A 23,343-nucleotide genomic window follows, 5' to 3' on the forward strand; every position below is an offset into this window, starting at 1 on the left:
GTAACTAACGACAGCATGTGCTCTTGCTCCACGGGATTAAGATCACAAATCTCACAAGGACCCATTTCAGGCAATGTCATGGCAGCCTGTAATCATGGGTTGCTGTTGTTACTTACATAATAATAATATGGAATCTTGGCAAAAAAGGAGCTCTCAGAACAGCAATAGACTTTCAAGAGGAGGAATTCACATTTCTGCAAAAGAAAGAGCCATAAATGAAAAGCAGCATGGAGACAGTGAGCCCACAGGCTTGTCCAGACAGAGCACATGACTCACACACTTCTTCCACAAGTTTCTCTAATGCGTGTGGCTCTTGGAAACAGACATGACATGGCTGAGTTATTTTTTCTGCAAACAAGTTGTAGTGGCCTATCAGTGCAGTTGAAGTGTGGTTCTGAAGAGCACACTTCTGGTGCATTCCTCTGACCCTGTGCTTTTTCATGCTTTCACGTGTGAGGGGAAAGGAGAAGGTGTGGGCATTGCATCTGACTCACCGACTGTTCCTCAGGACACATCTGCCTCTCCAGGACCTCAGATTCCTGACAGCACTGCTGGCTTCCTGAAGACTCCTTCATCCTGCAGAAGATGCAACTCCACGGGGTCCTGAGAGATTGAAGTTAGGTGAGCAGAAGGCAGGGACCCTGGAAATGCCCTGTGGCTGCCACTGTCCGCCATCAGGAATGGCCGATGGCCTGAGCCATGAGAGGGAGGGGAACACCTCTCAGAGTATACAAGAACTGCACATGAGGTCTCCAGCCATTGGCCTTTCTCTTGCGTCATTGGTAGCAGCAGGCAGGAAGCCTGAGGAAGGTGGTGTCACTGTGAGTGTGGCTCTCCTTTCTCTGTCTAAGCTGCTGGAAGCACAAGGAGCCCTGCTTACCAGGCCTGAGTTTCAGAAATTGGATTTTCAGCTCCAGGGATCTTCGCCCTCCACCGGCCCAATGAGATCATGCTTCCTGTCTTGTATGAATAAGCACAAAATATAGTCCCCAAGCCCCTTTGGACAGGAGACCTTGCTGCAAAACTTGAAGGAAAGGACAATACCAGTATATAGGCAAAGGGTCCCTAACTCTGGCCTCAGCATATCAGAGGAGGCGTCCCTGAGAGCACAGAGAACATTAACCTCCTGCTGCCAGCGTCTCCCACTGCTCTCTGGATCACACTGCTGGGTCCCAGTACCCAAGGAACCTGCTCCTTCCCCAGCTAAACACAAGCAGGCACTCTGCTGGGGAGAGCGCATGGCAGGTGGAAGGGTCCCTTAAAGGATGAAAGAGAGGCGCCTGCATGTCACTCACTTCTCAGTTTCCACAGGCGCGACGTGGCAGTCCTCATGGAAGACTCTTGAACAAGTGTCACAACAGAACAGCTCCCCTCCGTCCCGGCAAACCTCACACTCGTCCAAGTTTCTCATCTAGAAGGTAAAACAGTGTCCACGTCACAGGGATCTGCCACCTGTGACAGATTCAGGAAGGCCACCCCTCTGGGCACTGCCTTTGGGTGAACCTGCGTGGACAGGCATATGCTTCTCATTGGGATATGTGTGAAAATCACGGCATGGAGATTTCAGAACAAATCCTAGTCTGTAGTGAAGTTCAGGAGGAAGGGGCATGTGTCAGAATTGAAAGGTTTTCCTTATAAAACCAGAGATTATAACACAAAAAGACTAGCAACAAAGCAAGAGGATGATTTTTAGGAATCTGAGTAATTGTATTATGCTGCAGATAAAACCAGGAGTTGAAATAAAGTATTAAATCCATTTGCCTATACCACAAGTCAACTGGTGAAAAGGAGAATTACATATGATGGAATAAGCTTCTGAGATGTCATCACTTCCCACATTCTTGGCCATAAGTTCCCCATGAATTGAAGAGACGGCCTAGTTAGGGGTTCCTGGACTGTAGGTTCTGTGACTGGAGGGCTGTGTGCCTATCCCTGAGGGGAAAGGACCATGGGTGCAGATGACTGGGGGGCCCTGGGGAGCACAGAGCTCTTTGGCTCTGGGAGCCTGGCAGAAGATTCCCCCATGACTCAGCTAACTTGGATTGTAAGATGTGAAGATGTCATTTCTAATGACCAGGGACAGTGGTAACAGCAACCATACAGTGTTGAAGATGGATGCGCTACCTTCATTTCCTGGGCCCATAAAAGAGCTGGGGCTATGTTCTCCAAAAAGAATGGTAAATCAACCAATTCTACATTTCTCACCAGTCTCAATACGTGAGACCTTTAGCCAGGGTTAATTTCATTCGGGAAGGTTACCATCCACGTGTTGTGGGGCAAATCCTAGTCACTAATAACCAATAGAATTTATAGAGCAAATATAGAGAACAATACACATACACTGTATTGTAAGTACATGTGTATTCATGACAAAGAGCCGGTCTGTGACTGAGCCCCTTGTTCAAGGGAAAAGTGCCATGAGGACTACAATTACAGTTCAATATTATGTGCAGCCTGGACATCTGGTGACACTGGGAGGGTACAGAACTGCCTAATCTACAAGTCCTCCCCCCGCTCTGCTGCGGCAGGTAAGGTTTCCTACCAACGCTTCTTGATCAAGAGGACTGCTTGCAAGTTCTGCTTATTTTTGAATAGCTGATTTCATTTCCCTCCCAGCCATGGAATTCTTCAAACAAGCCAATCACACTCTCTTTCTGGAAGCAGGGGACAGCCCATCCTCCAGAGCCACTGGCTGTTCCCTCTGTTTCTGAGCACATCCCCCATGTGGCCCTGTGTGATGTGGGATGCCTGCCCATCCCCACCAGGCTATTAGTAAATGTGACTAATAAAGTGCTCTCAATCTCATCTGTCCAGTGACAAATGTTGCGTGTTCCATCAACTCCAGAACCCTAGGTGGGAATGAAGTACCAAAACTTAAGTATGTCAAATCCTCAGCCTTTTTAAAAAATTATTATTTCAATAGTTTTGGGGTAACAGGTGGTGTTTGTTTACATGTATCATTTTTTTTAGTGGTAACTTTTGAGATTTTGGTGAACTCATCACTAGAGCCCTGTACACTGTACCCAGTGTGTAATCTTTTATTCCTTACTCCCTTCCACACTTCCCTCAGTCCCCAAGGCCCATTGTATCATTCTTATGCCTTTGCATCCTCATAGCTTAGCTCCAACTTATAAGTGAGAATATATGATGTTTGATTTTCCGTTCCCGAGTTACTTCACTTAGAATAATGGTCTCCAACTCCATCCAGGTTGCTATGAATGTCATTATTTCACTCCTTTTATAACTGAGTAGTATTCTATAGGATGTGTACATATGTACACACACACACAAACATGCATGTGCAAGTGTCTTTTTAATATAATGGCTTCTTTTCCTCTAGGTAGATACCCAGTAATGTTATGAAATCCTTGAGGTGTTGCTTTTTCTTACCAGAAATCTCTGTGGTCTAGTTTTGCCTGAGTTTTGCTCGGGCCTGCTGGGATCCTTCCACCCACTTGGCCTGGCAGACTGCGCTTGGCTCAGGCTACCAGCCTGGATCCCACACCTACCAAGTGCAAGTCAGGCATGGAGCTGGGAGAGGTATGTAAGCAAGCATGGGGTACAGCCAATGCACACAGGCAGACATGCCTGCCGTTGCATAAGGGCAGGCAACTCCAGGTGTTGGCTGGCTCTCTGTGAGGCTGTGTCTGGACCAGGCACCCTTCAAGCAGCTTCCATGGCTGGCAACAGGGAATGTGGTGGCACCTGGAAGCTTCAAGATGCCAGGAACCACAGGGCCTCCAAAAGGGAGTCACAGCCCTGGCTCGGGGAGCTCCCAGGACTGGACTCCACAAAGAAATGCGACCCCTCTCTCCTTCTCTTCACCCACAATGCAGCAAGCAAGGGGCATGTGTTACAGCTCTTTTAGCCTCGCCATTCGGTGGATCCTGAGTTCTTATCCTGCCACCAGGAAGAATGAGGCATGCAGACAAGTGCAGGGTGAGAAAGATGAAGAGGAGATATTCTGAGCAGAAGACCAGCTCAGAGACCCACCGTGGGTAGCTCCTTTCTGTAGCCAGGGTGTCCAGATGAGTGTTCAGCCCTCAGCACAGAGGAGGAGGCCCTGGTGTGGCTGGCTTCTCTCTGCTGGGAAGTAGTCCCTGGAGTGTGAAGCTCCTCTCTGCTGCTGGTCATCCAGGATGTTCTCTCCAAGTCTGACTGAGTTCAGAGCTTTTATTGGGCTCAGAGGGGAGGAACTGTGTGCTGACTGGTCCATGGGCAACCATCAGGAGGCCTTGAAAAGGCATTACAAGTTCTCACTCTGGTCCATAGGATTGGCAGCCCAGTCCCCAGCCTTCAAGCCCTCCCTTGCCTGAAGGTGGTGCCTCACCAGAGACTGTTTCTTCCCACCCAGAAGCCTGTCTGCCTTCCCCCACCGCCCATGGTGCCGAGGCCCCTTGCCCCAAGAGACACTTGCAGGCCAGCGCTGAGCTGCCCCCAGCCCATTCTTGACCTCCCTCCTATGCTCATCAGCACCCAAAGTCCAGAGGGGCACAGGCGACAGGGGGCTGGTGTGTCAGCTCTGCCCCAAGCATGTGCACACTCAGCTGGGCTGCAATCACATCTGGGCTCAGCCCCAACCCCACTCCAAGATTGGAGCAAATGCTGGGAGCAGGAAGAGGCCAGGCAGTGGAAGCAGACACCCCCTGAGCCTACTGTGGCAAGGGGAGGGTGGCCTCCTGGGCCCTCAAGAGTACTGGGAGGCCCAGGCCTACAGTTGTCATCTGGGCATCTACAGTTGCACCTGGAGAGCTCCTCTCCTGCCAACTTGGGAGAGGCGGGACTCCTGTTTGTCCCTGGCTCTGCAGAGTTTGGAGGCCCTGGCCACACCCCTTCTCTGCATCTCCTGCAGCAGTTGTGGGTGAGGTGCAGATGGCACAGTGCTCCAGCCAACCTCACACAAAGGAACTGGACACTCTGGGGCCAGTTCTGTGGGTCTCAGCTGCACCTTTGGCGAGGTGCTTGTGGGTTCCCAGGACACAGTGGGGAGAGAAGTCCAGGCTGTGATAGAGGCTCTGGGCCTGGGAGCAGGTCCTGCCAGCTGTGTGAGGGTGAGGGTGGCACAGTCAGCTATCCCAGGGACACAGGGCACAGGGGACCCACTGCTGCCACTGCTGCACCTGCAGCCAATTCCTGCTGCCCTGTCTACCTCCTTGCATCCTGGGTTGGGGTCTCCAGCCCTTGTCGGGCCCCAGCAGGTATCTGGGGCAGGGGTGACTTTGCTGCAAGTTCCTCCTGTGGCCCCAAGGCTCAGGGACGGCTTGGGGTACCCCCTCTCCTGGCTTGTAACCCTGCCAGGGGGAACCTCCAAGAGTGGACTAGGGCCCCAGTCTCGGCTGTTGGGAGCACTAGGCTCAGCAGTCACTCTAACTCGGGGAAAATCCTAGGGACACGGCCTCTGGGGGCCCTTTGCTTAGACTCTTGCAAGGTGCAGGAGCGTGGCGCTGTGGGCAGGGTGGATGCAGTGGCCACATAGCTAGCTGAGTCCTGGAAGCGGGCACCACTCCCACTTCCCATCCTGGCCCCTGAAGCACGGCCACTGCTCCAAGTTCAGACCCTAGCCCCATGCAAGTGCAGAACCACCACTGGCCCAGCTCCACCTTGGGGCCTCTCTCTGCTCACCCCTCCCTGCCTGACCATGCTACTACCCCACCGGTGGGCAGCTGGGCCTAGCCCCATTGCAGTGGCTCCCAGAGGCAGGCGCCCAGGGCCAGCTTCATGGCAGCAGCCACTTCAGACAGTCTGCCACTGCCATCAGTAGTGGGATCGCTGGATCAAATGGTAGATCTACTTTTAGTTCTTTAAAGAACCTCTGTACTGCTTTCCATAGTGGCTATATTAGTTTACATTCCCACCAGAAGGGTAAAAGTGTTTCCTTTTCACCATATCCATGCCAACACCTATTATTTTTTTATTTTTAAATTATGGCCATTCTTACAGGAGTAAGGTGATATTGCATTGTGGTTTTGATTTGCATTTCCCTGATAGTGATGCTGAGCATTTTTTCATGTTCATTGGCCATTGGTATATCTTCTTTTGAGAATTGTCTATTCATGTCCTTAGCCCATTTTTTGATGTGCTTATTTGCTTTTTTCTTGCTGATTTCTTTGAGTTCCTTGTAGATTCTGGATATTAGTCCTCTGTCAGATGCATAGTTTGCAAATATTTTCTCTCACTCTGTGGGTTTTCTGTGTACTATGCTGATTATTTCTTTTGCTGTATAGAAGCTTTTTAATTTAATTAAGTCCCATCTATCTTTGTTTTTCTTGCATTTGCTTTTGTGTTTTTGGTCCTGAACTCTTTGCCTAAGCCAATGTCTAGAAGAGTTTTTCCGATGTTATTTTCTAGAATTTTTATGGTTTCAGGTCTTAGATTTAAGTCTTTGATCCATCTTGAGTTGAATTTTGTATAAGGTGAGAAATGAGGATACAGCTTCATTCTTCTAATTTGGCTTACCAATTATGCCAGTGCTATTTGTTGAATGGGGTAACCTTTTCCCCCTTTATGCTTTTGTTTGCTTTGTCAAAAGTTAGTTGGCTATAAATGTTTGGCTTTATTTCTGAGTTCTCTCTTCCATTCCATTGGTCTATATGTCAGTACTGCTATATTCTCAGTACACAGTGCATATACCAAGACTGTGCTGTTTTTGGTGACTATAGCCTTGTAGTATAGTTTGAAGTCAGGTAATGTGATGCCTCCAGATTTGTTCTTTTTGTTTAGTCTTGCTTTGGCTACACAGGCTCTTTTTTTGGTTCTATTTTAATTTTAGGATTGTTTTCTCTAGTTCTGTGAAAAATGATCATGGTATTTTGATGGGAATTACACTGAATTGGTAGATTGCTATTGGCAGTATGATCATTTTCACAATATTGATTCTACCCATCCATTAGCATGGGACATGTTTCTATTTGTTTGTGTCATCTGTGATTTCTTTCAGCAGAGTTTTATAGTTTTTTGTAGTTTGTTGAGGTCTTTTACCTCCATGGTTAGGTATATTCCTAAGCATTTTAATTTTTTGCAGTTAGTGTAAAAGGAGTTGAGTTCTTGATTCGATTCTCAGCTTGGTCGTTGTTAGTGTATAGCGGTGCTACTGATTTGTGGACATTAATTTTGTATCCTGAAGCTTTACTGAATTCATTTATCAGATCTAGGAGGTTTTTGCATGAGTCCTTAGGATTTTCTAGGTATATGATCATATTGGCGACCAGCAACAGTTTGACTTCCCCTTTGCTGATTTGGACACCCTTTATTTCCTTTTCTTGTCTGATTGTTCTGGCAAGGACTTCCAGTATCATGTTGAATAGAAGGGGTGAAAGTAGTCATCTTTGTCTTGTTCCTGTTCTCAGTGGGAATGCTTTCAACTTTTCCCCATTCAGTATTATGTTGGCTATGGATTTGCCTGAATACCTTATTTTCTCACTGTGTGTGTGTGTTTTTTTTTATAGGCCCTATGATATTCATGCTTTAAGGGGGTTCTATTTTGGTATATTTTGATGTATTAAGATTTAGAATTTCTTTTACCAGTTCTTGTAGCACTGGCTTGGTAGTGGTGAATTCTCTCAGCATTTGTTTGTCTGAAAAAGACTTTATCTTTCCTTCGTTTATGAGCTTAGTTTCTTGGATACAAAATTCCTGACTAATAATTACTTTGTTTAAGGAGGCTAAAGATAGGATCCCAATCCATTCTAACTTGTAGGGTTTCTGCTGAGAAATCTGCTGTTAATCTGATAGATTTTTCTTTGTAAGTTAGCTGATGCTTTTGCCTCATAGCTCTTAAGATTCTTTCCTTTGTCTTGACTTTAGGTAATATGATGACTCTTTGCCTGGGTGATTATCTTTTTGTGATGAATTTTCCAGATGCTCTTTGAGCTTCTTGTATTTGGATGTCTAACTGTCTAGAAAGGCCAGCAATATTTTCTTTGATTATTCCCTCAAATATGTTTTCCAAACTTTTAGATTTCTTGCTGAGGAACACCAATTATTCTTAGGTTTGGTCATTTATCATAATTCTAAACTTCGTGGAGGCTTTGTTGATTTTTTAGAAAGTTATTTTTCTTTGTTGGATTGGGTTAATTTGAGAGCCTTGTCTTCAAGTTCTGTAGTTCATTCTTCTACTTACTCCAGTCTATTGTTGAAACTTTCCAGTGTATTTTGTATTTCTCTAAGCATGTCTTTCATTTCCAGAAGTTTTAATATATTTTTATTTATGACATCTATTTCTCTGGAGACTTTTTAATCTATATCCTCTATTTTTATTTTAATTCCTTTATGTTGCTTTATACCTTTATCTGGTTCCTCCTTTAATTTGAGAGCCTTGTCTTCAAGTTCTGTAGTTCATTCTTCTACTTACTCTAGTCTATTGTTGAAACTTTCCAGTGTATTTTGTATTTCTCTAAGCATGTCTTTCATTTCCAGAAGTTTTAATATATTTTTAGTTGTTTTATTTATGACATCTATTTCTCTGGAGACTTTTTAATCTATATCCTCTATTTTTATTTTAATTCCTTTAAGTTGCTTTATACCTTTATCTGGTTCCTCCTTGAGTAGCTTAATAATCAGCTTTCTGAATTCTTTTTCTGGCAATTCAGAGATTTCTTCTTGGTTTGGATCCATTGCTGGAGAGCTAATGCGATCTTTTGGGGTTGTTATAGAACCTTGTTCTGTCATTTCAGAATTGTTTTTCAGGTTCCTTCTCATTTGGGTAGACTATGTTAGAGGAAAGATCTCTAACTCAAGGGCTGCTGTTCAGATTCTCTTGTCCCACAGAGTGATCCCTTAATGTGGTGCGCTCCCCTTTCCCATAGGGATGGAGCTTCCTGAGAGCCAAACTGCTGTGATTGTTATTGTTCTTCTGGGTCTGGCCACCCAGCAGAGCTATTGGGTTCTGGGCTAGTACTAGGGAATATCTGCAAAGGTTCCTATGACTTTTTCTGTCTTCAGTCCTCCCAATCGTAGGTACTAGCACTGGCTCTGGTGGAGGCAGCAGGGGAGTGAAGTGGATTCTGTGAGAGTCCTTGGTCATAGTTTTGTTTAGTGCACTGGTTTTCTCAAATGCTGGTTATGCTAACAGTGAAGTTGTCACACGGACAGACTCAGGACCTCTGGTGAGCCAGGATGTTAAGGCAGTAGAATGCACTGTTGTTTTCTCCTTCCTGCAGCAAGGTTGTTCTGTTACGAGTGGCTGTCATGACTTGAGTTGTCTGGCCTTCAGCCAGGAGGTGGCACTTTCAAGAGTGCATCAGCTGCAAGTACGGGGGAGATACAAGCTTGACCTCAGGTCACTGGATAAGTATTTAGGTTTCTCAGGTGAAGGGTGAGGTCACAGATCTCCCATGAGTCTTTTGTCTTCAGCTCCAGGGGCAGGTAGAGAAAGACCATCAGTTGGGAACAGGGTTAGGTGTGTCTGAGCTCAGACTCTCAGGCAGGGCTTGCTGTGGCCACTGTCAGGGATGAGGGAGTGGTTCTCAGGCCAATGGAGTTATGTTCCAGAGGGGATTATGGCTGCCTCTGCTGCTTCATACAGTTTGCTAGAAAAGTAGGGGAAGCCAGCAGTGACAGGCCTTACCCAGCTCCCAGGCAGCCAGAAAGGCCAGTCTCACTCCCACCACCGTGGTGCCCCAACAGCCAACAGAGCCAAATTTACATCCAGGCCTCCTTTGCCTGGAGCTAAGATCTTGCCCCAGGCTACAAGCCTCCCCATTGAGAAAGCAAGCAGGGCTTTCAGGTCTCACCCTTCCCTGTCTGCCTTGGCTTCTGTGCTTATAACTGTAGTTCAGGTTCACACCCTTCAGATTCTGACCAGGAAAATTTGTGATTGGTCAAAATAACCACAAAGTTTGGCTGGAAGCCTCCTTCTCCCCATGGCCCTCCCCAGATTGTACTGGCTGCCCTCCCCAAGGACTTCTGTGAGATAAAGTCAGAAATGACTTCCCTGGGGACCTGCCTACAAGGGTCCTTGGGGGAGACAGCTCTTCCTGCTGCTGTTTCTACTTTTATATTTCAGCCAGCTCCCTAAATTCATTTCAGGTCTAGGTTAGGTTAAATCCTTCTCCTGTGATCTGGATTTCTAGGTTCCCCAGTGAGGATGTGTGTTCAGAGATGGACTTTCTCCTTCTCACACTTTGGGAACCCACAGTTTTTTGGCTGTCTCGTGGAATTTGCAGTAGCAAGCTACTTCTTTCAAAGGGTTTGTGATTCCTTCAGTTTTGCTGGTATATTCCTGTGGTGGTTCCTGTAGCAAAAGTTTACAGTGTGACTCTCAACATGCTGTTCTGTCCATCTGAGTAGGAGGAGCAAGTAAGTCCTGCCTCTTATATGCCTTTTTCCCCCCTTCCAAACCCATATCTTTTCAAGAAGAGATTTGATTTCTCTGGTTCTTTGGTTGCTGGCCTGGCTATGCATTAGACTCATCTCAGGAGAGTATACAAAATGCTAATGTCCTGAATCTAACATGAGAGATTCTGAATCAATGGGTCACGGTTGACGCACAGGCACTGATGTTCTTCTTTGTGACAGAATGGGCAATTCTATGTATCAGAATTGGTAAATCTGGGGATCTTTAAAAAATCCTAATGTTCAAGTCATAAGTAGTGCAGACTGATTAAATTAGAATTTCCCCAGAAGTGGGATACAGGAAACAATATATTTTTTAAAGCTCTTCAGGTGATTCCAGGCCGCACGACAATTTGAGATACAACCTGAGCAAAGTCTGGTTATGGAGACATGAGGATGTTATAAGTCAATGTTGTTACTGGCCTTGGAAAACTTATTAACAGAGGTGACCATGCCTTTGCTGGAACTGTTTCACTCTTTTCCCCACATACATCTGGCTGTCGGCTATGAAACCTAAACCTCCATGTCTAGCCCATACAAAATCAGCCACACAAACACTGACCTCCAGGGCTGTTTTAACCATTCGTGAGCCTCTGAATTGGCTGAGCATCAAATCAGTGTGGATAAGACCTAAATCTTGTTGGAGGATTGCTTTGGAGGTAAGGTGTATATAAAACTATTTGCTTATCCCTCTTCTGTTAAGTATCATGTGTCAGTGTTATTGCATGATATTCTGTGTGAGTGCTGCCCCCTACAGTTGTCCAAGAAGGTGACCCTGCCTAAAATAGACATTTCACTGCAATGAAAAGAATCAAACCATGACTTAATTTACAGAAGGGACTCATCTATGATTTCAGCAGAACCCAAAGCAGGCAGCCATATAGCAAGCAGAGAATGGATGGGGTCCGTGGGATCAGAAGGTTTGCATAGTACCGAGCACCAGATAAGCAGCTGAGTAAAAATGCCTCATGATTTGCTGGGTCATGATGGTTTCAGTTCTAACCAGCTCAGCACTCTAATGGCTTCCCTGAGCCATTCCTTTACCGAACTAATGACAGGCTCCACACATTGAACATAATAGCTTGGCCTGGCCTGTTCCTTCTGGCTGATGCTTAAGACCATCTTTAGCTCTACCTGCACCTTGGAGTACATTTTCAGGATTTTCCCTTTCATCCACACCACTTACTTGAAAATGCTGTTATCCTCTCACATTTGCTCCTTCCCCCTAATCACCAGGCCGGCCCTATCTATTACCACTTCAAGCTTTGTTTCTAGAGACCTCAGTGGTCTAGAGCTCAGCCTCCCATACTCACTATCCAGGGGAAATAAGAACATTGGAATGTTTCCACTGAAACAAAGGGAAAGAATGCTTTCACACTGAGACAGCCAAGCCCAGACACATCTGCCTGGCTTGGGGGATGCATCTGGTATTCTTTGCTCATCACACATAGCAACATACTCCAACTGAGACTGAACATGCTTCAGGGAACAGCAGTCATGACACAGAACATATGCCTGGAGAAAGGAGTGGGACATACTGGGAGTAATAGTTCAGAATTTGTACTTACACAAGGGTCAACTGAGGTATTATTGTGAGACTTCAGTATTCTCTGTTGAAAGAAAGAAAGATTGATTTATAATATTGAATGTGTTGTTTCCATCTATCACTTATTTAAATTTAAATAGTCATCTTTGAAGGGATTCAGGAACGAGTTGTAAAAAATAATTGGGAAGAAAAGAAGGCCAGCAGGCTGGGGTGGCTCCAGTGCTTTAAGTTCCTAAGTAAGCAAACTGAAACCTGATGGAAACAGTAAAATGAAACTAGAGATTTGCCAACTAGAATCCGCCATCTAACCTCTAATTAGCATCTTTCCATGATGCTAATTAATATAGTTTCTGTCTTACTCCTGTGTTGGCCTCACTGTCTGGACTGCTGCAGAAGAGCTCTCTAAACTTCTTGTTCTCCGTGCTGCCCAATTCATGACTTGCTCTTTGCTCCAATAAATACTATTAAGTTTATTTTGTCTAAAGTTTTAGTTTTTTAAACAGTCTTCCCTTTACCTCACACCTGATTTTATGGATCTACGTATCTATGAGAGAATGAAAAGTGCTGAAGTATTACCGTTCAGCCCAATGCAATTCCCATTCCCTGCAGGGAGTCTGGACCTAGTTTGCAAAGGCCAAGTTAGAGAAACTCTACTTGTCCTCCTACTCCAAGGGGCCCTCAGTCATATCTCCTAAACTTGACCTTTGTGTCATCCCACCCAGAGGAGCTGCAATAATAATCAGGCTGAGGACTTATCCCCCACAGCCTCCAGGGACCTAGGGCCCAGAGTCCTGGAGGCCATGGAAGTGTCCCAGAGAAGAAGAACATTGCTTTCTCCAGCCCCCCTAGGGACACAGCCCTGGTGATAAAACGCCTCCAAGGTCCTCTGGGCTGCAGCTCTTCTTCCTGAAAGCCTCCTCTAACCCTTCTATACAAGTCACAAAAAGATGTCAGGTTGGCTGAATTTTCAGAGGTAACCCACCAGATTTATTTAGATTGCTTTTGGGTATCCACTGCATGACTTGGCATCCTTCCCTTCTGGGATACAGACAGGCTCAGCTTTTGTCTATACCCCTGGCAACAGAGGCCATAAACAAGTGTGATCCAAAGGACAAGCACCTAAGAGGTGACCTTGTCCCTGACTGCCTCTCTGACTAGCCTAGAATCTCCCATCCCACCCCATTTGTAATTCATCCATGTTTACAATAAAATTAAAACAATCTTTTTTTTTTTTTTTTTTTTTTTTGACACAGAGTCTCACTTTGTCACCCAGGCTGGAGTGCCGTGATAAAATCGCAGCTCACTTCAGCTTTGACCTCCCAGCCTCAAGTGATCCTCCCACCTCAGTCTCCTGAATAGGTGGGACTACAGGTGTGCACCATGATGCCTGGGTTTTTGTTTCTTTTTTGTTTGTTTGTTTGTTGGTAGAAGGAGTATCTCACTATGTTGCCCAGGTTGGTCTCAAATTCTTGGGCTCAAGTCATCCTCCCATCTCAGCCTCTCAAAATGCTGGCATTATAGGCTCAAGTCACCGTGCCTGGCCTGAAATAATTTTTGAGGTCAATCTTCTGTGATGGTTATTGGCATTTAGTATGTGCTTGATAATTATATGTTGAATGGGTGAATAAATGAATATTATCTCACAAAAATTACTAGAGTCTCTTAAGCAAACATTACACACAACGATTATTCTGGCTGAGTATATCCTATTGTTTTACAACACCTCAGCTGCCATAAAAAGGTTTATGTGGCCCTTGTCATGAGCCTGAGCAGAGATGCTATCATGTGGCACTAATAGTGACACTGAAGTTTCCAGAAGCCAAGTGGCTCTATAAGTAAGAGAAGCTCTGAGAGGCACAGAGGATCCATGGAGTTCATAATGGTTCCTGAGATCTGCCACTTAAGGGAGCTTCTGTTCTCTCCACGAGGAGACACAAAATGTAGAGGCAATGGCAGCTTGTTGCTGCAAAGTGTTACACCCCAGAATTGGGAGAGAGTCAGTGAGTTGGCAATTGCCAGTTCATTTGGGTCATCTAGACTGAGTTTCTCATGGCACCCAGGGAAAGGTAGAGATGCTGGCTTTAGTGTACTCACTCAATAGGTGACATAATAGTTTCCCTTCAGGAAACCCAGTGGATGAAATGTCTCAGTGGCTGAGAGTTCAAATCAGGCAGAACATCGGATAATGCAAAGGCCTGGATCGCAGATTCCCAGGAGAATATGAAGCCCAGTGGCTGTTTTAGAAGGCTGTGAGTGTCTTAAATGCATATTTCTACCTGAAGTGCATAAGGATGACACTTTTCCCTCCCCCTTCTCAGGTTCTCATTCATACCCAGTCTTGGAAAAACCATCACCTTGTCCTGAATCTACACTGCACTTAACCTATTTGTTTGCTGCATTCTTCAAGAGAGGGAAAAATCAGTTTCACAGATAAAAAGCAGGTCTGCACAGTCCCTCTGGCAGAGCCAAAGAGGTGGCATCAACATAAAAGATTTTCCTGATCATCCCTTTCTACATAATACATCTACCTTCAGAGACCTTCCTCCCCAGTGGTACCATCCTGGTAATGGGAAATAATGTCCCCTGGAGAAGACATTATGTGTGTCTTTGTGTACATTTTTTTGGAAGATGAAAGAGGATGTGAATGATCAGAAAATAAATATTCTTTTTGTTGGCTATTTCATGAAATGATAAATGGTTTCATATATGTCTCGAATGTGAGCAAACATCTGCTCCATCTGATTTCACTAAAGTTAGAAAATAGTAACTTCAATGAAAAAAATCTGAAATCTGAGTTGAAGATGATTTCTTTCACCTTATTTTGAAATATTTTTATGTATCTGATGACCATGTTTGACTTTTCAACTTTGACACTCTTAAAGCATCTGCACCTATTGCAAAAAACAGATCCAGGAGGTCTATTTTGATGGTTCCTTATCATCTTCATATGAAATTGTTTAATCCAAAGAGGGCCTAGCTTCATATATATTTACCGTTCAAATTAGCAACTCTGAAGGCATATACCAAAAAAAATGTTTTAAGGTGGGTAGTGGAGAAGGTGGAAGCTTAATTATAAATACCCAATTTCAGACCCCATAAAAGAAGATTTTATGCATATTAAATCAGTTATGTGACAAGAACCTGTAGAAAGTTATGTAATACTTACCTTCTTTTTCCTAGTTCTTGGAGGATTATGCAGAAATCCATTCTGAAAGACAAAAAGATTCAGGTACATGGTCAGCCTATGTTTCTGTTCTGTGAGTCTGGCATTTCAACCTCCTCCCAAATATTTCTACCTGAATGTTCCACTGCCAGCTCCAACCCAAGGTGTCTGAATGAGAAACCATCTCCCTCTCTTCCCCTGTGCTGCTTCTATACTTTAATCAATAGAAGCCAGGAAATCATCTTCAGCACAATTTTCCCTTTTCTTGTGCTTCTTTACTAAATCCTAAGAAGTTTTAGTAATCTCATACCATCTATCACCTCTTTTCCAGTCCCACCAGTGCCACTCCAGCTGGAGTCCCTATACCAGAGCTATTTGAGCAGCACACACTTACTGCATGCTACTGGGTGTCAGTCACTCCGATCTTGGACACATGAAGATGGGAAAACCAAAAGGGGTCTACAGACAAAAAGCACTCACAAAAGAATAAATATAAAACAGTGAATGAAAGGCCTTAGCAGAGGGCTCAGGAGTCCTGGGAAGGGATTATCCATGGCCAGCTCAATGAACATTCAGGAAGGGGTAACACTTGAGCTGAGCATTCTAGATTGAGTATAGGTTTGCTGGTGGGGAAAGCCTGATGGCTGCCTAAAATACTGTTTTATGGCCAGGTGCAGTGGCTGTTTCCTGTAATCCCAGCACTTTGGGAGGCTGAGGAGGGCCGATCACTTGATGTCAGGAATTTGAGATCAGCCTGGCCAACATGGCGAAACCTCGTCTCTATTAAAAATATAAAAATTAGCCTGGCAGGGTGGTGCATGACGGTAGTCCCAGCTACTTGAGAGGCTGGGGCACAAGAATCACTTGAACCTGTGAGGCTGAGGTTGCAGTGAACCGAGATTGAGCCACTGCACTCCTGCCTGGGTGACAGAACAAGACTGTCTCCTACAAATAAATAAAATAAAATAAAATAAAATATTATACTAAATGTCATTTCCAATCCTAAAAGATTTCACTGAGTCCTTGTTATCTCAGTTATAGCTTTGATCTCTTCTGCCTGGCATTAAAGCCCTCTACAAACTGCTCCAATTGTTGGATTATGCCTAATTGCACACAACCTGTCTACGTAAATCCGCAAAGCTAGGCTGGGCACGGTAGGGAGGCCGAGGCTGGTGGATCACGAGGTCAAGAGATCGAGACCATCCTGGTCAACATGGTGAAACCCCGTCTCTACTAAAAATACAAAAAATTAGCCGGGCATGGTGGTGCGTGCCTGTAATCCCAGCTACTCAGGAGGCTGAGGCAGGAGAATTGCCTGAACCCAGGAGGCGGAGGTTGCGGTGAGCCGAGATCGCGCCATTGCACTCCAGCCTGGGTAACAAGAGCGAAACTCCGTCTCAAAAAAAAAAAAAAAAAATCCGCAAAGCTACTTTTGCCATGGTTATAGTTTTCATGCCATTCTTTCTCTGAAGTGTCTTCCTCCACTTTTTGACTACCAACTCTTTTCTTTTTTTCAGTGCACAAAGCTGTCTGCATGCACCCTAGTCAGACTGACCCTTCCCTCCTCCAAGCTGCTGTGTCTATCCTGATGGAGTCCCTGGTACAACATGGATGTGCTGCACTGGGTTATGAATGTGGAGTCCCTCTCTCCTGAGTGAGAGGATAAACTCACTGGAATCAAGGCTTTAGCTATGACCTAACACACATTTGGTGAATAAACAGTGACCTCATTATTAGGGAACAACAAGAAGGGGCACAGGTCTGGCCCTTTGTCACTGGAATACCTCCATCAGCCATCGTAGGGGCCACCCGTCACAGCGCACACTCAGCCTCCAGTTCTTTGATCTTGCGTGGCCTCCTTTGATTTCAAATTCGCTGGGGGTGAACCAATTTCCATCCTCACTCTGTATACACTTCACCAAGATTCCTGTAAGACCAGGGTAAGTTGATCCTGAGCCCTCTTTGTTCCCAGTGCTCAGACTGTGGCCACTCACCAACTGATCACACAATTTGTGATCCAGATCAACAGCAGGAGGGTCTGGCCTTCCGTCTCAAGCTTCAGAGGCCCCAAATCCAGCCTGAAAGTTCCCTCTAAGGATATTTCCTGTGAGGGTACACATTTCTTTGACTTTCATCCATGAAGAAAGTGATAGTTATCATCAAGAGCATCCTTTTAAGTGTTTCAAAAGCACTTACAGAAGGAAAAGCAAGTGATTCTGAAAGATAAGAGGATTCCAAATTGCTATTCAAATTTGGAAGCAGAGACCAGGCCTGAGTCTCCAGATGGCTCTGAGGGCAATGTTGGAGGCAGAATCCTCAACTTTTGGCTACGGTCTAAGATGGGTGCCCTATGGCTCAGGGAGCCACTCCAGCAACATCTGCACTCTCAATGATAACATATTTTGTGCAGTTTAATGGCATTATTGAACAGAGATTTTCACATCTCTGCAATCATGGGTAGCTGATATTTAAAAACTAATTGTGAAATGTTATCCAATAAAAAATGTAATGTTTATGTAAAAGATAGCCACATTCTCAACGCCATTAGTCATTAAGGAAACACAAAGGAAAACCACAATGAGATACCATGTCACACCCACTAGGATGAGTGTAATAAACACACACACACACACACACACACACACACACACAGGCAATAACAAGGTTGGTGAGCATGTAGAGAAATTGGAGCCTTCAAACACTGCTGGTGGGAATATAGAATAGTGCAGCCACTGTTGAAAACACTGGTGATTCCTCAGTAAGTTAAACACAGAATTACCATATGACTTAGTAATTCCTCTCTTGAATATACACCCAAAAGAACTGAAATATGTTCACACAAAACTTGCTACACAAATGTTCAAAACAGCATTATTTATAATAGCCAAAGAGTGAAAATAGTTCCAAATAATGAGTTTATAAACAAAATGTAGTATATCTATACAATGAAATATATTATTTGTCAATAAAAGGAATGAAGTACTAATACATTCACTGTGGATGAACTTTGAAAATATCATGCTCAGTGAACGAAGGCAGTCAAGAAAGGGCATGTATTATAGAGTTCCATTTACAGAAAGGCCTACAATAGGCAAACTTATAGAGCAGAAAATAGATTAGTGGCTGCTTAGGTGGGAATGGACATTGACTGCTAATTGACAAGGGTTTTTTTTTTTTAGTGGGGAGCACATTGTTCTAAAATTAGAGGATGATGACTGTACAATTCTGGGGTATACAAAAAATAGTTGATTTGTACACTCTAAGTGGCGAGTTGTATGATATGTGAACTATATCTCAGTAAAGCTGTTTAAAACTAGTCACAATGCAAACATTTCTATTAATCGGCATCCAAAGAGTCATATTACGAGTAGTCTGAGATGATGGCCATTCTAATAGACATTTTTTGCAAAGTTTCTTATAATTTACAATAAAAACATGTAAATTTATGTATTTTACATCAATATGTAAATTAGTTCTCACAGCTATATCATGAGGCAGGTGTTCAATTATTCTTCCCTCTCTTGGATGAGAAATTTCAGGTTCAGAAAGGCCCCCTTCTCTACTTAGAATGGAACAGTCATTCCTGGCACAGCCAAGGCTGGAACTCAGGCTTCCTAATTTTAAAACCTGAGACTGTCACCCTAAGCCAAGCACCCTGCCTTGGTGACAGCACTCCAGAAAGAAGGGAGAATATGAAGATCAAGGCTGAGGGCCTCTTCCATTTTCTGTCTGACTCAAGGTAAAATACATGACATTTTCCATCTGTGAACTGACGTTCCTGCACTTCTTCTTGATTCTTCGGGCACCCCCCTGGACACTACCTGTGCGAGTGAGCATTTAATGGGTGCGATTTCTTAAAGTCTGAAAATGTCATCTTAGGGATCCCTTCCTCCTTTCCGCAAGCCAAACTGGGGTCAAAACTCCTTGAATGATGTGTAATTCACATGATAATTCCCCACTACTTGTGATACCTTCAGATAGGAGCTTCAAATTAAAGAAGACCATAAAACCTACCTTGTTTCAAATTCTTCTTATGTAAAATTCCTTTCACCTCACCACAGGTCACTGGAAGTATAGGAGCCTTAAAATCCACAGTTTTGTCTTTGCACTTTCTTGAAACTGAAAGAGAGGATTTCTTCACTCTGTCTCATTTTGCAAAGGCACATCCCCCCTCCCTACTGAGGTAATTCCTATAAAGACACAAGGGATACTTAGAAAATTCTATTCCAAAAATTTCTAGAGTTTCAAAGTCTTCCTTCAAAGTGGCACTTTTGATACATAACTACAGAATATCTACCCCAATTTCACCTTTCAAGTTTCATACAAAATGGAATGCTTTGGCAGAGAAATTAGACTTCAGTAAAACTCCTAATCTAGTAAGCTCCACTGATTCTTATATGATAATGAAACACAGTTGCTGTCACTGGTCTGACAGGAGCTCTCCAGCTATGCTGTTTTGCTGCAGGTAGGTAGCCTTAGATGAAGCCAGAGACCATACTCGATCTCCCCATTTTGGCACTGACTGGGCAAGCAGTGAGAGGATAATGATGAGATAACCTAATGGAGATGATGTCTGACTTCTATTTTTGTTCTCTGCTTTGGTTCATTTCTCCTTAATGTCAGCTTTCCCCATAGCTGAGAGAAGAGCTCAGGAAGCTCTAGAATAATCTGAAAATTATACAGGGTGGCAGATGGAGGACTGGAGACTTGATTTCACAGAAGTAGGGGTTGAAAGTTCTTCAAAGGAACTCCAGGAGCGTGAGCAGCAAATCCTGCCCTTCCAGCCAAAGGTGTAGGGCTAGGCACGATGGCTTATGCCTGTAATCACAGCACTTTGGGAAGGCAAGGCAGGTGGATCACTTGAGGTCTGGAGTTCAAGACCAGCCTGGCCAACATGGTGAAACTCCATCTCTACTAAAAATATAAAAATTAGCCAGGCATGGGGGCACCCACCTGTAATCCCAGCTACTTGGGAGGCTGAGGCAGGAGAATTGCTTGAACCTGAGAGGCAGAGGTTGCAGTGAGCTGAGATCACACCACTGCACTCCAGCCTAGGCAACAGAAGTCATGACAAACAGGGGAGCTGTCCTTGGTCCTGGTACAAATTTTTAGAAAGGCAGACTATTAGGACTGGGCTGGACTAAAAAGAAAGATGGTTGGCCCACATACAGAATGGGAGAAAATTTTTGCAATCTATCCATCTTATAAAGGGCTAGTATCCAGAATCTACAAAGAACTTAAACAAATTTACAAGAAAAAAAAGAAAACCTACCAAAAAGTGGGTTAAGGATATGAACAGACACTTTTCAAAGACAACATTTATGCAGCTAACAAACATGAAAAAATAACTCACTATCACTGGTCATTAGAGAAATGCAACTCAAAACCACAATGAGATACCATCTCACACCTGTTAGAATGATGATCTTTAAAAAGTCAGGAAATGGCAGATGCTGGAAAGGATGTGAGCAAATAGGAATGCTTTTACACTGTTGGTGGGAGTGTAAATTAGTTCAATCATTGTGGAAGACAGTGTGGTGATTTTTCGAGGATCTGGAACCAGAAACAGCATTTGACCCAACAATGCTATTACTGGGCATATACCCAAAGGATTATAAATCATTCTGCTATAAAGACACATGCACATGTATGTTTATTACAACACTGTTCACAATAACAGAGACATGGAACCAACCCAAATGCCCATCAATGATAGACTGGATAAAGAAATGGTGGCACATATACACCATGGAATACTATGCAGTCATAAAAAAGGATGAGTTCAGGTCCTTTGCAGGGACATGGATGAAGCTGGAAACTATCATTCTCAGCTTACTAACACAGGAACAGAAGAGCAAACACCACATGTTCTCACTCATAAGTGGGAGATGAGGACACATGGACACAGAGAGGGGAATATCACACACTGGGGCCTGTCTGGGGGTGAGGGGTAAGAGGAGGGATAGCATTAGGAGAAATACCTAATGTAGATGACAGGTTGATGGGTGCAGAAAACCACCATGGCACATGTATACCTATGTAACAAATCTGCATGTTCTAAACATGTATCTCAGAACCTAAAGTATAATAAAAATAAAAATTTTTCAAAAGATGGTTGGCCTAATTCATGCTCCTGCTTTCCAAAGGAGAAAACTGAAGCAAATAAGGTCAAGTGATCACTTCAAGCCCACACAAAGGTAAAAAAAAGTCTTAGGACACAGATCTATAACCACAACTCTGGTTCACCCTTAGTGTGAAACCTGTGGCTTTCTGTGTAGCCAGAGGAAGGTCAGCTAAGTAACTTATGGGTTATAGCCTTTATATGGCAATGGACTATCTCCAACCATGAAATTTATCATTTCAGTGGAAGTAGCGCTTTCATGTCCCCTGGGCCCCTGGGGTCTGGTTGTAGATGCATCACCAACTTACTTTCTTCTTTCCTTGACATGTTTTGGAAATGACTAAATTGGATACATTTCTCAATAGTCAGCTTCATAAAACAATTAAGGAAATAGGTTTATTACTGAAAATACAGCATAAAGCACAGTAAATTAGATGTTGGGTTATTGAAAGTGCATTCCTCTTTTCTTTTTTACCTCTTGATCGGACTCTTTTCTGTGGAGCTCTGTTAGTCTGGGTGAAGCGGGCTCTAGGTCTGCCTCTCTTTCTCCCTGAGAAAGTAGAATAATATAATCACAGGCACAGACAAGCAGCTGTATTACATATATTACTGCTTCTCAAAAATTCCATCTAAATGTAACTTTCCAAAAGCCTGTTGAATGCATAAATAAAAGGATTTAAACCCTAGCCTTTAAAGTATGAAGAATTAGATGGCTAGTATTAGATTCACTTTATATTTCATTTTCCTATTCTTACATTAGAAAAAAAAACTAATTGAAATCACTATTTCACATATATCTCAAGCAACAGTATAAATGCTTCATTCCATATTTTGAAGGTTCATTTCATATTTTGAAAGTTCATTTCATATTTCATTTCAAATATACATATTTGAAATACATATGGCATATAATATATGCTAAACACTTATACATCCACTAATTTATTTAATCTTTGTAAGATCAAAATGATGACTGCTATCATTACAGAAACTAAAATATTCAGAGAAAATTGAGACAAGACTACAAAATTAAGTGAAGGCATTTGGGTTTTTCTTAGCAGAGGCACAAATAAATGACAATTCTGTGAGTTAAGGGAAACCCTAACAGGTGGTGAGAGTTGTGCTACACATATCATATCGAGGGAAGATATTTGTACCTCTGTGCTCAAGACAGGAAATAACTCATCTAGGAGGAGGACTTGAAAGGGCAGTGAGAGAATAACCTGTAATCTGCTCACAATTTGCCGGGTCCAGCCGTTTTAATAAACCAATGATGTAAGGCAAAGGAATTTCCAGGAAAATCAGATAAAAAACAGGAAAACTATTTTAGAAACTGGACAGATAAGATCTATTATATGAATATAATCAACTTACAACCCTAACTTCTAATGGATTTGCTTTTTTAGATTTCATTGCTCTCAAATTGACTAAGCTTGACAAGTAAACAATTAAGAAGGATCTAAGCTCATCAATATCTCAGTAAAATTTGTATTAACCTGCAGGGCAAAAGGAAAGTGGCATAAACTTTTATCTTACTCCTAATCTTGAAAGGGCCTTGGAGATTCACGTTCGTCTTCTTTTCACTGAACATCAACTGGCCATCAGCTTTGCTGTTACCTGGGGATAGGCAGGGGAAAATGTATTAATAGAACAGGGCAGAACAACAGCTGACAGGCTGGACCAAAAGCAAGTGAGGGAGTCCTGGGTTTCATTATGGATCCTCTTTCTTTATACACTCAGACACAGAACCTCAAGCAGGTGTCCAGAGCATTTTCTGCTTTAGGAGTGTCAGCTTTTTAATTACACACAGGATTTAACTGCACACTGAAGTACCTTAGAATTTGTCTACATACACACAGACCTAAATGAAAAATGTTATAATGATTTGGTCCAAACAAATTTTTAATTTAAAAACACCCATTCTTAAAATGGATGCAGCCACTTTTTTTCCTTTCCAAACAAAACTATACACATCCACCAACGAAGCAGCCCCATCAACTGGCAAGAATAGAAGACATATAGTTTCATAAAAATTAATAATTTTTGATAAGACTCTAAAATTTGGCCGGGCGCGGTGGCTCAAGCCTGTAATCCCAGCACTTTGGGAGGCCGAGGCGGGTGGATCACAAGGTCAAGAGATCGAGACCATCCTGGTCAACATGGTGAAACCCCGTCTCTACT

At 43.5% G+C, this 23,343-nt stretch overlaps 1 protein-coding gene across 1 annotated transcript in view; it reads right to left on the reverse strand.

Moving 5' to 3' along the window:
* The window catches only part of LOC108304768 (nuclear body protein SP140-like), a 90,523-nt gene that overhangs the window by 1,844 nt on the left and 65,336 nt on the right, over positions 1–23,343 (reverse strand). Inside the window, exons 18-26 of the mRNA XM_017529074.2 lie at positions 22,699–22,779; positions 21,638–21,712; positions 19,056–19,160; positions 16,826–16,968; positions 15,045–15,086; positions 11,901–11,942; positions 1,296–1,411; positions 495–603; positions 117–194 (exon numbers count right to left, since the gene is read on the reverse strand). Coding sequence (XP_017384563.1) covers positions 117–194; positions 495–603; positions 1,296–1,411; positions 11,901–11,942; positions 15,045–15,086; positions 16,826–16,968; positions 19,056–19,160; positions 21,638–21,712; positions 22,699–22,779 — 791 coding nt within the window. The remainder of the gene's footprint in view (positions 1–116; positions 195–494; positions 604–1,295; positions 1,412–11,900; positions 11,943–15,044; positions 15,087–16,825; positions 16,969–19,055; positions 19,161–21,637; positions 21,713–22,698; positions 22,780–23,343) is intronic.

This window comes from Cebus imitator, unplaced genomic scaffold (genome assembly GCF_001604975.1).
Source record: "Cebus imitator isolate Cc_AM_T3 unplaced genomic scaffold, Cebus_imitator-1.0 Scaffold57, whole genome shotgun sequence".
NCBI lineage: Eukaryota > Metazoa > Chordata > Mammalia > Primates > Cebidae > Cebus > Cebus imitator.